Below are 14,708 nucleotides of genomic sequence, written 5' to 3'. Positions count from 1 at the left end.
GTAGTTCCAAAATGTACCACTGTTGAGTAAGAACAATGCCATGAGGTTGAGCCGAGATCTCCATGCCAAGAAAATATTTGACCGGCCCAAGAAGGTGCGGCACAAAGAGGAGACAAGAGATTCAAGAGCAGATTTAGAAGATCCAGTGAGAAGTATGTCATTGGCTAAATCAGCATGTAAGTGGTAATCGAATCCTTATGGTAGATGAACAAAGAGGGGTCAACTACGGACATGCGGAAATCCAGTTGAAGTAGATGAGAGAGCTGAGACAAGAATACCATGCTTGAGGAATAGAAACGAGAGACAAAGTGAGAGGGGGAGAGGCGGGGTAACAGAGGAAGCGGAACAAAAACAAGAGACAGAGTGAGAGAGGGAGAGGCGGGGTAATAGAGGAAGCGGAACAAAAACAAGAGACAGAGTGAGAGAGGGAGAGACATAACGATCACTAGAAATAGCAGCGTTCACTTGCCTGTAACTCGTCGTGGGATGGTGAGAAACAATTAAAGTCAGTCAATCAGAGTTGGCAGAGACAGAGTGAGAAACCTAAAGAGGGAGAGAGAGTGTGTGTGTATGAGACAGAGAAAGGGGGAACAAACTTGAGAGGGGGTAGAAAAACGGAAGAGAGAGACGGGGTGTGAGAGTTAGGGGTGGTAATTTTTCACCCACCGTCCAACCCACCCAATGGGTTGATCACCCATTGGATAAATTTAAATAGGTTGGGTTGGGTTGTGGATAAACATTGGGTTAACCACTAAAGAAATAAGTATTAATTCTTAGTCTTTTTTTTTTCATTTGAATAAAATAATTTATAATTAATATATTAATTTTCTATTAATTATTGATTAAAATTAGTTTTGTCTCGAATCAATACACTTCACCCAAATCGACATAAATCCAAATCAATTTGACTCGAGTTTGGACCAATTCAACTTGGTCTAAATATGAACAGACCCAATAACCTTAGGCCAATCAGCCCAGCCCGAACCCAACCCAGGTCTAGCCAATCTTAGTCAACCCAAATCCAAAACTAGGCTGAGCGAGATCGACCCAAAATCTGCCCCACTTGCTTTGCCCGGTTTGGATTGCTTGGTCCGGTTCATATTTGTACAACTCGACCTAAACCCGAACCAGCCCAAGTTACTTCTCTCGACTCGCTTCGAGCTAATCAGTTCGGTCCCAAACCCATGCATAAACCTGATATGTGTTGGTCCAAGTCAATCCGCCATTTGACTAAACCGGTCTGGTCTAGCCCGATCAGACTAATCCGGATCTAAATGGTTCAACCACTTTTGATGTGATTAGCACAAAGACAATCCAATTAGATAGTTCAAATTGGTCTGACCAGCTTGAACCTAAGTGGTATGGTCAAACCCGAAACCTGAACATAGTCAAATGTCTTAGCCACTTGTGTAAAAATAACATGCATGTAATGTAATTTAAACCTTCACCACTTGTATAAATAACAATTACTATTACCACCAAGCTATGACTAACTTATGTCAAGAGGGAGTTAGTGTTTTCTTTTAACTACATAAATGTAAAATTAATGAGTTTGGGCAGGTAGGATTGGGTTAAAGTGGGTTTAGGTTGAACCCAAGCTGTCTAATTACCCCACCGGTGAGAATTGCACGAGTATTGATGTTTTTGCATGACTTAATGCCCCGCCCGTGTAGATTCCATTTACTCTACGCTTAGGCGGCCATGCATCCCCATTCTGTAAATATATATTAATATTGATTATCAAAATTCAAGTTTTAAGTTGTTAGCATCATGAAAAGATAAATATGTACATACGGTTGAACTAATGACCAGTCAACTGAGGGAAAAGTAATATTGTTTTGAAAGGGAGTTTTTAAAAGATTGGAAAATGCAAACTAATATTGCCGATAGTTATCAAATTTCTTAGGTCTAATTAACAGTAAGATCAACTGGCCTATTAGCTCAGTTGGTTAGAGCGTCGTGCTAATAACGCGAAGGTCGCAGGTTCGAGACCTGCATGGGCCATTGATATGTTTGTCTATAAAGGGTCATTTAAAATAACCCCTGTAATTTTGCATATTTGTTAAAACCTATCTTATAATTTGTCTATTAATCTATACTTTGCAATTGTATTATTTATTACCAGTTTTATTTACTTAAGTGCAAAATGACATTTTTAACCTTATTGTCGATTTGATCAATTTAATCATAACCTTGACCATTAGCTAGCTCTTAACACTGATGATCTTGCAGATCAAACCTTTTGGTGGTTTGAAAGCTTCCCGATCTGTCATTACGACGGTGGTAGGAAAACAATTTCCAGTCATGGTGCAAATGGAGGTGGGGATTGGAGCCGTTAGGAAGCTGTTAGAGGAAAGTATGGAGTGGCCTGGGCATGGTAGATATCAAAGGGTTGCGTTTTTGTGTCTTGAATTCCTAGTTGTCGATCACTCCATGACCCGACCCAGCACTTGTAGAGAACCCAAAAGGGAAGAAAATTCTTTGAGGTCTGTGCAGGGGCTGATCTCTCGCAGTATGAACCTGACCCGTTTTTATATGGATCCCATAACTGCTTCTACGGTTTGACAGCACAATTCACAAAGAATGATCAAGAGACTGAGTTTTGGGTGTACAGGGCACTAGGATTTTCAGAGATGCTGTTTATAAGTTTATACCTGTTTTGTTATAATGGATTTTTCTACTCTTCATTTTAATTATATGCTATGAATTTATGTAAGAAATGTACATTTATTAATAAAATGTACACATTTTTTCAATCCAACAAAGTTTCACTCAGAGTTGATCCCACACCGGCGTCAGACAACTCAGAAATCACCGACTCACCGGCAGCGAGAGTGCTTTCATCCGGCGGTACATTTTCTGACCATTCTTCTTCTTTGGAGTGACCTTTCAAACTTATGCCGTCTACGGACTAATCAATGAGTCCAGATTAAAAAATTAAACGGAACTTTGTCCTCTTATAATTTTGTCAAACATTTTTTTAAATTAAAAAATGAAAAAGAGAAGAACTATTCATCTTCTTTCCCAACTCGACAACCAAAGAGCGGCGGCCGGCTTCACGGATACACCCTTCAATCCTTTCAATCTCTGGGTAACAGAAGTTGGTACTCAGAAGATCACTTTCTCTTATTTGATCATTCACTGTGGCATCAAACAACGTTGACAAATACATTTTTGAATCTTCACCTTTTGGGTAGATTGAATCTTCATTTAAGTTTCAAAATCTTATATGGTTGTTGACAATTTAAAACAGCCAATCTGAAGCTATTTCACAGTTTGGCCTAGCTTAACGTTCTTTGTGTTTTTTCTTGTCTTATGTTATTCTTACTACGCTTGTTTCAAGTAATGCATTATAAGAACCTTTGCGTCAACGACGACTCTGCGCATATTTCACAGTACAGCCGGAGGTGCAATCCGGCAGCACATCAGAACAGCCAAGTACAACACGCTTCGCTCTCCAAAATGGCAAGTCTACTACCATTACCGTCTTAGCTCCCTAGTCTAAGTCGATTATTAGGGAAATTAGAATATAAAGAGCCCGGTATGCGAAATGTGTAGAAAACCATAACATATCTAAAACCTGTGCTGCTGCCACGTATACAGCAGTTATTGGGTTTATTTAAGTAACCGGTAATTGGTTTTTTATATGTTAATTAAAATTTAAAAGAGTTTTAACTTATTCGTTAACCGAATACTCCGTTATATTCTTATTTTCTTCCCGGTTCCCTAACTTCTCCTCTTGAAATCGTAAATCCATAATGCCTTCAATCAGCATCCAAGAGGTTAGTCGTCTCCCTCATTCTCTATCACATGTATATTCTTCTTCTTCTGGTCGAATTTCTTCTCCCTCACAAGAGGCTATTCGTCTCCCTCACTCTTCTAGTCGAACTTCTTCAATCAAACATCCGGCAGTTGTCCTCTCTCCCTTCTCACTCAATTGAAATTGTCCATATGTCTATTAAATTACAAATTACTGAATTGTGGAAATGTGAAGATGGCTGTGAATACAGGAAAGAATCCCCAAAATACAAAAATGAAGAACAATAACCCAATCTGCAAGCCTTCTTGGTTGTTATTGACTGAACAACTTTGAAAGAGTAGCATCTAGAGTAGAATAGGACAAGGAAGATACTTTTAATATATACTTCACTGATCTTGCAGCCTTTTAGGAGATGAAGCATCAAAATGCTACCAGAAGAGTCCTATTATTATCGCAGTGGGTACAACTTGGGTGACTCATAAACAGCTTAAATATTCATGGCGCCTCTCTTTTAGACCTCTCCTGAAAAGAATTGAATATTGCTCCCACCAGGATGCTCCCCAATCTCTGGAATGTGACCTTCCTTGTATCTCTGACTCACTATCAACCATCATAGGTTTCAGAAGCTTCTGCTTCTCTATGTTTGAAATCCTTGTTTCATAAGCACCTACAAGATACTGCAGAGAAGGCAGAATGTAGATATATTTGAAGGAATTCCATGAAAAAGTAAAAGAAACAAATAAACAGACATAAGATTAGCCTTATGATCAATTTATAACCTCTTGGACATCCACAGGGGATGGCCTTTCCATCTTGTTTTTCAGGAAATTGGCTTCTAAGTAAGATTTTACTCCAGAACATATGGGATTGATTTGTCATTTATGTTCCCATTTGGAAGATCAATTAAGAACTCCGTTGGGTTCATAGCTATCAGAGGAGAGCAACCAATTGAAGATAAATATAGCATAGCTTCAGAGGCTTTTCCGAATTACAATGAATTGCCTCTGCTCAAGAGAATTAACTTGTCGAACTTGTTGAATAGTTTGTTTGATGACTGATGAATTGTACTCACTACTGTTTTTCCAGCCTACAAAACCCCACACTGAAATTCGAGGAAGGGTGTTCTCTAAATTAAAGAAAATAAGAAATGTCGTGGTTTATTACCTTTGCAATATTGTGTATCATTTGAACTATTTTGCTAAGAGTTGTAGTTGAGTCTAGGCCAAAGGTTGGTTCATCTAGGAAAAGAAGTGATGGGTTGAGCAAGATTTTATTGCCGATACTCCGACCATGGTGCTTGGATTATCATCTCCAATGATGAAAGGATTAGCTTTCAATTACTACAATAACAAAGGAACTATGGGTTAGTAAGCACTCTACTTTAAGGATTATCTCTCATTACGTCTTATACCAAAAAATTGAACGGTGTACCTAGCCTTTGAGAAAACGGGGGTCTGCCCACTCACCTGCTCCAACACCTTCGCAGCTCTGGTGAAACGATCTCCACTTTCACCCAGGAGATGCTGAGGACTAATTTTTGAACTTGGATCTCTCGCACTAGGTTCGAGAGCTTCTTCTCTGAAGTCATTGCTCTCCGCAAATGAGGTTACAGAGGCAACCGAGTAGGTTGATTGTTTACAGAGGAAAGTAGAGGGAGGGTGACGTTTAATGGCAAACGTTAACGTCTTTCTTATCTTCAAATGATTTTCTGTTATCAAATGTGATTTTAAATGTTGCTTTTGAAACCGGTTACCTGCGATAACCCACATTCACCGAAATAGAAAGTCGGTTATTAATTGGTCTATCTCATCCGATATGATACAGAAAGAAGAGATGGTTTGAACTTTTGATCATGGCAATAATAGGAAAAAAAGTTGGTTTCATAGTCAACATGATTTTTCTAAATCCAGTTTCTTAGAAATGAGATGTAACATGGTTCTAAAAAGAGACCATCAGACGTGGGCAACTCGTTACTGGGATTGGATGTAAAAAAGTTTGAGTGTTTATATATTTTATTTATTATTTTATATGAAAAGTTTCAAATAATTTTAAATTTTATATCTTATTTCTGCTATCTAGGGGTGTTCACGGTTCGGTTGGGGTTATTTTTAATTATCTAAACCAAAACCAAACCGATGCAATCGGTTAATCGCAGTTTGGTTTTTAGGTTTTTTTATGCACTCAAAATTAAATAAAAGGGGGTTGTTGGTCGAAGTGAGAGAGAGAGAGAGAGACTGAGAACAATGAACAGAGAACTGAGAACTGAGAGAGATGAGAGATTGAGAGGTCAGAGGCCATTGGTCAGTCTGGCCCGTTGGGGAAGAAGAAGAAGAGATATGACAGAAAGTGACAGAGAGTTTGAGAGTGAGAAACAATTGGCATGTCTATTGGAGGCTCAGAGCCCGAAGGTCGTTGGACGTCGGTCGGAGGCCGAAGGCCGCCGATTGGTCTGGCCCGTTGGGGAAGAATAAGAAGAGAGATGAGAGAAAGTGACCAAGAGTCTAAGAGAGAGAACTGAGAGGAGAGATAGTTGGTGTGTTGATCGGAGGCTTGGAGCCCAGAGGTCTCGGATGTCGATCAGAGCCCGAAGGCCGCCGGTTGGTCTGGCCCGTTGGGGAAGAATAAGAAGAGATGAGAGAAAGTGACCAAGAGTCTAAGAGAGAGAACTGAGAGGAGAGACAGTTGGTGTGTCGATCGGAGGCTTGGAGCCCAGAGGTCTTGGATGTCGATCAGAGCCCGGAGGCCGTCAGCTAGTTTGGCCCGTTGGGGAAGAAGAAAAAGAGATAAGAGAAAGTGACTGACAGTTTGAAAGTGAGAGACAGTTGACGTGTCGGTCGAAGGCTCAGAGCCCGAAGGTTGTCGAACGTCGATCAGAGCCCAGAGGCCATCAGTCCATTGGGGAAGAAGAGATGTGAGAGAAGAGAACTAAGAGAGGGAAAGAGGAAAGGGCGATTAGGTTAAAATCGAATCCTTTATTTGATTTTAGAAAATATAATACATAAATTTTACATTAAATAATATATATGTGTATATCATTAGTATATACCGGTCAGTTCGATTAACCATCGGTGTTTTTAAAAGGTTTACCGAAACCGAACCGACCAGTTCAATTAACCGCTTTTTCGGTTTGGTTTCCGTCATTCAGTTTTTTTGTTCTTTTTGGTTCTTATTTATTTCACTTGTTTTCTTTATATGACGAGTATTTAATATTACGATGTGTCAAAATTTCTACTAAAATTTATTATTTCTACATTTTTGTATTTCGTAAATTTGAACATCTTGGGTTGACTCATTTGGATTTAAATTTGGTATTTCGTTATATCATTGTTGAAAGTATTCCTCGTTTATCAAAATGATCTTGAATCAATACATTATAATAAGGATAAATCTCTTAAACTATTCCTATTTACATATTGTATTGCGGTACCATTAAGTTTAGTAGAATAAAACGAAATGTCAGATTTGCCCTCCGCAACCAGGACAATCTCTATCTCTCTTGTCAATGGTGATGACGGAGGTCGGAGAAACAATCTTGCGCGAGCCTTGGATTAGTTCTTTTGGGTGCTTCTTGCCGGAAGGATCCGGAGCAAGGAGTGGCTGGACAACCGGCAAGGACAGCTTATCCGAAAGAGAGGAAGAGGCGACCACAGCAACGGTAGGAATCCGTTTGATGTCGATAGGGACAGCACGTGGGAGATCGTAGGTAACAGGAGGGCCGTGATAATCCATAGCAAACGAATACTCGACCTCATCCTGACTGTGAGGGATCGGAACCCCAACAGGCAACAGATTGTAGTAACCTGTAGGTCGGGATATGGTATAACGTTTCAAAACAGATTGTATTGCAGTGTGGGTCGCTAACAGTAACAGAGAAAAGCCAATTAAGGCTCGGCCGGAGTTAGATCAACCGAGAAGGAAATCTTGTTATCATCGACCGAAATCAGGAGGGTCCCCCTCTGTGGTCGACCAATATCATTTCGATTCCCTCCAACAGATATGTCGCCAAGCTATTAGACAATGGAAATCTGGTTCTTAGTCCTAAAGATGATAACGGAAAGATTGTATGGCAGAGCTTCGACTACCCTACACATATGCACCTTCCTAAGTTGCAACTCGGCTTCAACAAAGAAACCGGCCAAAATAAGTCCCTAACATCTTGGAAACCCCTGTCCAAGTTTTTTCTTTCAACCGAATCTGCTGCTCGAGGAACTGCGGCAACTTCATCTTCTTCCGATCCTTTTCTTCGATTCAATCCAAGGGATCACCTGCAAAATAAGGATCAACTACTCTTGTGCGTTCAGAGCCTCTCCTTGGGGAAACTTCGGCCATATCTGCAACACCATTAGAGCTTTGATCTGAAGACGCTTTTAAAGTTGTTCGTTGATTTTTTTTTTTTTCTTTTTAATCAGCATTGATTTGGATATCTGAGCCGACTATGAGGGATCGGAACCCCAACGGGCAACATACTACTAAGAAGCCCCTTCATGGTTTTGCCTTTTAAGCAATTCAGTTGAGCTTTAAGGAGAAACCCTAGTTGTAAATTCCAAACGTATATAAAGCATCGAAGACAGCTAAAGGTTTCGTTTTTCAATCTTAGAAGCTAAGGAGGAGGCGCTCCAGGGAGGAGAGTTTTCTCTTTGAAGCTCCTCCATTTCTCTGTCAGTCTTGTTCAAAGAAAGACCCAAATTCCAAGCCTAACCCCACTTCCACCGTCACCGGGCCACCGACCGCACCACTAGGTAATTCTTTCTCTCTCGAATTTCTGCTACCGTTCGCTTGAACATCAACCAACTTGATCTGGGCAATTCTTTCTCTTGATTTGGACTACACCCCCGTCTCCGGTTGTCTCACTTTCACTTTTAGGTCTGTGTTCTTGCGATTGTGCAGTCGTCTCAACGTTGGTTTCATCCTCCATCGCAAACGGCGATAGTGGCGGCAGAGAGACTGATGGAACAGTTGCTGGGGAGAGGGATGGTGAAGAAGAAGGGAGAGGGATGTAGGTAAAATTGAGTTTTGAAAAAAAAATTATGCATTACGTGGTATGAATTTTGACGGAATACTAAGCGATATTAATGACAGTGCTGGGCTAGTCAACTGTCAGACAACTTAAAAACACTTACGGATATTAATGACAGGTTAGAGCTGGTCAATTGTCACACAACTAGCAATATCTAAACAGTAAGAATATAGTTTATCAATTTTGTGAATAGTAGGGATAGTTTAAGAGATTTATCCTAAAATGGCGGAATACTAATGTATTAATTTCGACTAAACATCATGGATTGATTCATTGATGAAATGGAGGAAGATGTAATTTATTAAATTTTCTAAAATGGCGTTTCATATATTTTATGGACTTTTTCCATAAAAATTAATAAAGTTTAACAAATTGACAGATTCAGTGGCATTTTAAAATAAATTATAAAAACGGTGAAAGAACCAAAAAGTCATTTTTTAAGACCAAAAAGTCCCTTGCTCAATTCTGTCCCATCAGACGAACCTCATCTCCCGCTGCTCATCGTGTGAAAGGTGTTTTCTTTCTCTCTCTCTCTTCCTTCATTCATGAAGAGAATGATGAAAATAGAAAACCACCCAAAAACAATACTTATTTGAATTATTTATTAGCGCAATAAAAATTAAAAAATCATTCATTAAAATTCCAACAAACGCTTATTGGAATTGCGATACATTATGGATTTGAATTGAAAATGAAGGACATCAATACTGCGATGATCATTTCCTCTTATTGCAATACAACAAATAAGATTGAGAAAATCACAACAGTGATTATCCTTTTCTTTAAACATGACTATCTCCTCCAGTATATATAAGGTATCGTGTAACAAATTAAAAGCTCCTAATGATACCAAAATTCTCTATATTCTTGTACTACCTCAATAACTTGGGTTTGAGGAAATACATCATATGGGTCATGGATATGTGGATTTTTTTCCACGATATAAGAATCCCCGCTGGTTGGGTAATGGTTATTTTGTTTTAATTAAAAAATTGGAAGCAAGCTTTGAATATTGTAATTTTTCATATATATCACGAATTCTTAATCTAGCAGATGCAGTGGCTTACGAAAGAACATTTTGAACTTTGTAACACACCTCCCACGTGGCTAAGGGAATGTTTTTTTTGGCTTTTTGCAACTAGCCGGAGGAATTAGTTAAAATATGTATATTTTAAAGTAATGTTTGAAAAAAAAGAATCCCCACGCTTGTGGCTGATGATATGGAGGGTCTTGACTTCTCTAACGACGTACATCTCATCACGTTATCAGCCGAGGAGATGGTTCTCTTTCATAAATTCCCATGCGAAACAACCCTCTTTAATAGAGCTGAGAAACACGAAGATGAACAGAACAAGCGCAGAGTAGCATGAAATTAGCGTGTTCTGCTAGCCTCAGAATGCATCAGAAATACTGAACTAGAGAATGAAAGAGAAGGATACCGATGGAGAAGACGAACACTGTGTTTTGATTTTTGTTCTTTTCTTAATACAGGGGTAATTTGATCCCTAAGAATTTTTTCTTCTTTCCGCTCACTGATTTTGTGATTAATTTCTAAACCTAACTGAAATTGTCAATAGTCTAAACATCTTTATTTATTTATTATTATTATTATTTTTTTTTTTTGCAAAAAGCCCATGTTGTATAGAAACATCTCACTAAATACCTTTATTATGGTAGGGTGAAAATTACAGCTTTTTTGACTATATTGACCCTTACCCACCCTCACCCATACTGTCCACCTAACCTCACCTATAAATACAAAAACGTACCCCATATGCAAAAAATACCAAAAAAAACTTTACAAAAAATGCAAAAAAGGCAGTAATATTGCAGAAAATTCACAAAAAAAAAAAAACAGAAATAACAAAAAATTGCAAACATTATGCAGAAAATACCAGAAAGCTACAAAAAATGCAGAGAAATAACAGAAAATTGCAAAATTTATGTAGACAATAGACATACCAGAAAATTGCATTAATGAAGAAAAATAGCAGAAATTTGCATAAATGTGCAGAAAAATTGCAGAAATATAGTAGAAATTGCAGACAATACTAAAAAATTGCAAAAATGCAAAAAAAAAAAACAGAAATTGCAGAAAATTACCAAAAAAATTGTAGAAAAGCACCAGAAAATACCAAAAATTGCAGAAAACATGAGAAAAATACCACAAAATAGAAAAAAATGCAAAAAATGCAAAAAAAATACAGAAAATACTAAAAAATGAAGAAAAATGCAGGAAAATACCAGAAAATATTAGAAAATGCAGAAAATCTCATTCTGTAAATACTGAGATGGTCATCGAATCCTACATTCCCAATATCTTCAACACCAAGTTCAAAAAAGCTTTTAAAGAAGATGAGCAATGTCAAAAGATATACCTAGCCAAACTCAATAGGTTGCTTCGATGGCAAAACCAACAGAGTTGTACTCCCCTTAGAACTGTGAAAATTTTCAATGGCAAGTGGCTTGAAACACTAAATCTGATGACTTGGAACAAAGAAAACCTTAAATGGATCTAATGACTTGGAACAAAGAAACCCTAAAACATCTACAAAAAATTTTAATGGAGGAGCTAACAGAGAGTAGCAACAGCTTCTCTCTTAACCCTCTCCCCTTACCCAAGGTTCAAAGTATCGATACATAGCAAACATATTGGCCAATATGTATCGTTCCAAGACTCCATCAGTACACCCCTACAGTGAGTGTATCGAGGGGTCTAACCAATTGAGGGTGGAGCCCTAAACTGCCCCCAACCCGACAAACTGGTTTTGAAAAAAATAAAAATAAAAGGTAACAATATATCAAAAAACCCAATACACCCCTACCGGGGTATCAAGCATATCGATGTTTTGAAGCTTGCCCTTACCCAATACGACCCTAACCCTTTTTAACACAATAATGTCTGGGATATGGGCAGTAAAATATTACAATCACATGCCAAAAAAATTATCACATTTGCTTTTAGAGAACATGTATGATGAGGGCAAAGGTATGATACAGGAAGAGATTTGAAGGTGTTCATCTTTGAAGAGGAAATAAAATATATATTCATGTTATCTTACTTTTAAGTATAAAGCACAAAAAAAACAGAAAAATAAGTTGCATCCTGAATCTCTATTAACAAACATAGTTCAACATTGTTTTTGATAAAAAAGGACTTCGATGGAGAAAACCCGTAACAAAGAAATTTAAAAGGAAGCACTAAATAAAAAGATTAGGATGTAGCCGAGGGTTCCAGACGCTGCAAAAATCAAAGAAGCATTTGGGCGTCCTACGAATCGGCCAATACATATCAATCTACAAAGGTATTTTAGTGTTAGAGAGTTATCTTATTTTGACTTTCATACCCCTCTGCTGGGACCTTCATTTTTTATTTTACTCACTCTACTTAAAACAAACAAAAAAACACAATTAATAATTGCTAGCCAGGTTCCATGTATGAAAACTAGATCTAGATAGAAACCGAAACAATATTAGAACATATACCAAATAAGTTCCGGCGATCCACATTCATGTAGAGACTTTTCGAAGGCAAACTTGGCAGAAAGTGCATATATTTCAAAGCGCTTCCTCCATAGGTCCTTCGGTTCAAACCCAATCAATGTTCTTAGCTGATTTAGCATTCAAAAAAACAAACAATAAAAACATGAAAGCAAACAGCAAAAGATACTTCAAGTGATGCTCAGTGAATACGAACCAGAAGAGGTATACATCTTGCAGGATTAAAAAAATCCCACAATCCATGATTTCTATGTTGTTTCTCGTCATTGCATCCAAGGTTCAAAGTATCAATATGTATCGGCCCGTATCAGCCGATACATATGGTGCCGATGGCTTACAGATATGCCCCTCCAGGGGTTGTATCGGGTCAGATACCGGTTCAGAGGGTAGCCGGGCCTCAAACCGACCCCTCTGAACCGGTTTCAAAAAAAATAAATAGAACTTAAAAAAGGTACCAACACAGGCCGATACACCAGCCTGTGTCGATATTTAGAACCTTGATAGCATCTCTTTGAGGCTGTGTTCGGTTTGATAGATTAAAAAGGGGTAGGCAGAAAGCTGAGGGAAAGTTCTAATTTAACAATTCTGTTAAGAACTTTCTCCCAACTTTCTGTTCGTTTCTTATTTTCTACCAAAAATACAAGAATAGGGAAAATGTGAAGCAGTAAAAGAGGCACTGAGTTGGGGATTTCTTACCACAGGTAACACGTTATAAATTTGTAATTCATAAATGAAATCTCAGAATGGTCAAACTTTATATTGGATTCATGATTCCATACAGCTTTCCCAACTAGTCCTAGACCATGAATATTTCGTAAGAAGTTATGTACCCCTCCACTAACTGAAAATAGCAATAGCCATTAGACAGACTCACATAAAGGCAAAGACTTGTCAGGCTACATAACCCTGAATTAATCAAGGATGGAGTGATTGAACTGAGGCACATTTCTTGCATCTCTGAGTACAAAAACTAAAATCATCAATATAAAAAATATAAGTAGAAAAAAGAACATTTAGTGAGTTTTGGAACTCTCAACTCTATAAGTCATTCTTATTCTTTACCGAGGTATCTTTTTCTACATGACTTTATTACTAATTAAAGGGGACAAACCAGTGAAGCTGCTCGTCTTGCAGCCATAAGGGTCTATCTTTTTTTTCAGGACTTTTGCTGGACACCAATATTTGCTGGCTCTAAAGACCTAGAGTGCTAGAGCCGAGACTTCCTAGTTTCAGATTTCTGTTTTAGTTGTGGTCTGTGTTGTAGTTTTTTGCTGTTATTGTTGGTTTTTTATCTTATTGCCACTAGTTTTCCTTGGCTTATTGTTGGTGTTGTGTGCAACCGCTATTGGTTGTTGTTGAATGCTGTTTATCTGGTTTTAATGGGATTTCTGGATTGCCAAAAAAAGGGGCAAACTAACCTAAATAAAGAGAACCACTAGAACAACAAAACCATGTACCCATATCGAACAACAAAACCATGTACCCATATCGAACACTGACAGTGATACAGACTTGGTTGCACTCTATCAAAGACTACAGTAAAATCCCTCAATCCTACTAAGCCAAAACAGAGAACCAATCTATATATGAATAAGCAATCTGGCTCATATTATAGCATCTCAGAAATCTCTGAAGAAACATTATACTTGAAGGACGAGAGCTCAAATTCATCAATAACCAAGACAATAATAAAACATCAATCAGCTCAGATTCCGTCATCTGAGCGAACTATCAATTTGGAACACCAACACATAAGAATGCAAAACGAATTAAGAAATCCAGAGCGAACTATCAACATATATAGACTGTTCAAACAGAAATATCAAGACCAAAATGAACTCTCAACACCATCCAAAAATATGGGTTCAGAACCCAATTTAAAATCCTATCATTTAACAAAATGGGAAATCCTACAATCGATATAACAGCTGAGGTAATTTTCTCTTGGCCTCTTACTTAGAACCTGAGTTTGGTAAAGAACCACCTGTTCTTCCCAGTCTTGAACCGCTCCTCTAACCGAGCTTTGACCTCCTTCGCAGCCGTGACCTTCTTGTCGCGAGATTGGAGTGCGTCGAGGTTGACCACGTCCTTGAGATCGACATCGAGGGTGTAGCGAGTCGGCATTATGTGGGTGTAATTCACAAGCTTGACGAAAGCCTTCACTCGGGACTTCTTCGCAGTCTTCTTAGCCGAGTCCTTGCGAATCACCTTCTTCGGATACTTGGCGATCCCGGCGACCAAGCAGTGCCCATAGGGACGGTCTCGGGTTCCCTCGTCGAACGATCGGATGATGACCGCCTTCCGACCGGCGTATCGCCCCTGAAGGACGATGACGGCCTTGTTCGGCTTCAAAAACTTCACCATCTTCGCCGCTGCCGCTCTCCCAACGCTCTCCCTCACTCTGCTACTCTGCACAATCCAGAAGAGCGA

At 38.6% G+C, this 14,708-nt stretch overlaps 1 protein-coding gene and 2 non-coding genes across 3 annotated transcripts; 1 reads left to right on the top strand and 2 right to left on the bottom strand.

Moving 5' to 3' along the window:
- The first annotated feature begins 1,930 nt into the window (after positions 1–1,930).
- On the top strand, positions 1,931–2,004 carry TRNAI-AAU (transfer RNA isoleucine (anticodon AAU)). Its single transcript has one exon. It is a non-coding gene; the product is annotated as a tRNA-Ile (tRNA).
- A 9,988-nt stretch (positions 2,005–11,992) lies between these two features.
- Positions 11,993–12,146, bottom strand: LOC148852521 (small nucleolar RNA snoR145). The gene has a single exon (XR_016100135.1). It is a non-coding gene; the product is annotated as a small nucleolar RNA snoR145 (small nucleolar RNA).
- Positions 12,147–14,047: 1,901 nt separating this feature from the next.
- On the bottom strand, positions 14,048–14,708 carry LOC148852520 (large ribosomal subunit protein eL27x). The gene has a single exon (XM_088942506.1). It carries the CDS (start codon positions 14,640–14,642, stop codon positions 14,235–14,237), a length of 408 nt encoding a protein of 135 aa, XP_088798632.1. The 5' UTR covers positions 14,643–14,708; the 3' UTR covers positions 14,048–14,234.

The sequence above is a fragment of the Nelumbo lutea genome, chromosome 5 (genome assembly GCF_056320005.1).
Source record: "Nelumbo lutea isolate HS-2025 chromosome 5, American lotus-T2T, whole genome shotgun sequence".
In the NCBI taxonomy this organism is placed as follows: Eukaryota; Viridiplantae; Streptophyta; class Magnoliopsida; order Proteales; family Nelumbonaceae; genus Nelumbo; species Nelumbo lutea.
The sequence above is the reverse complement of the archived record's forward strand: the minus strand, read 5'-3'. Positions and strand labels throughout refer to the sequence as shown.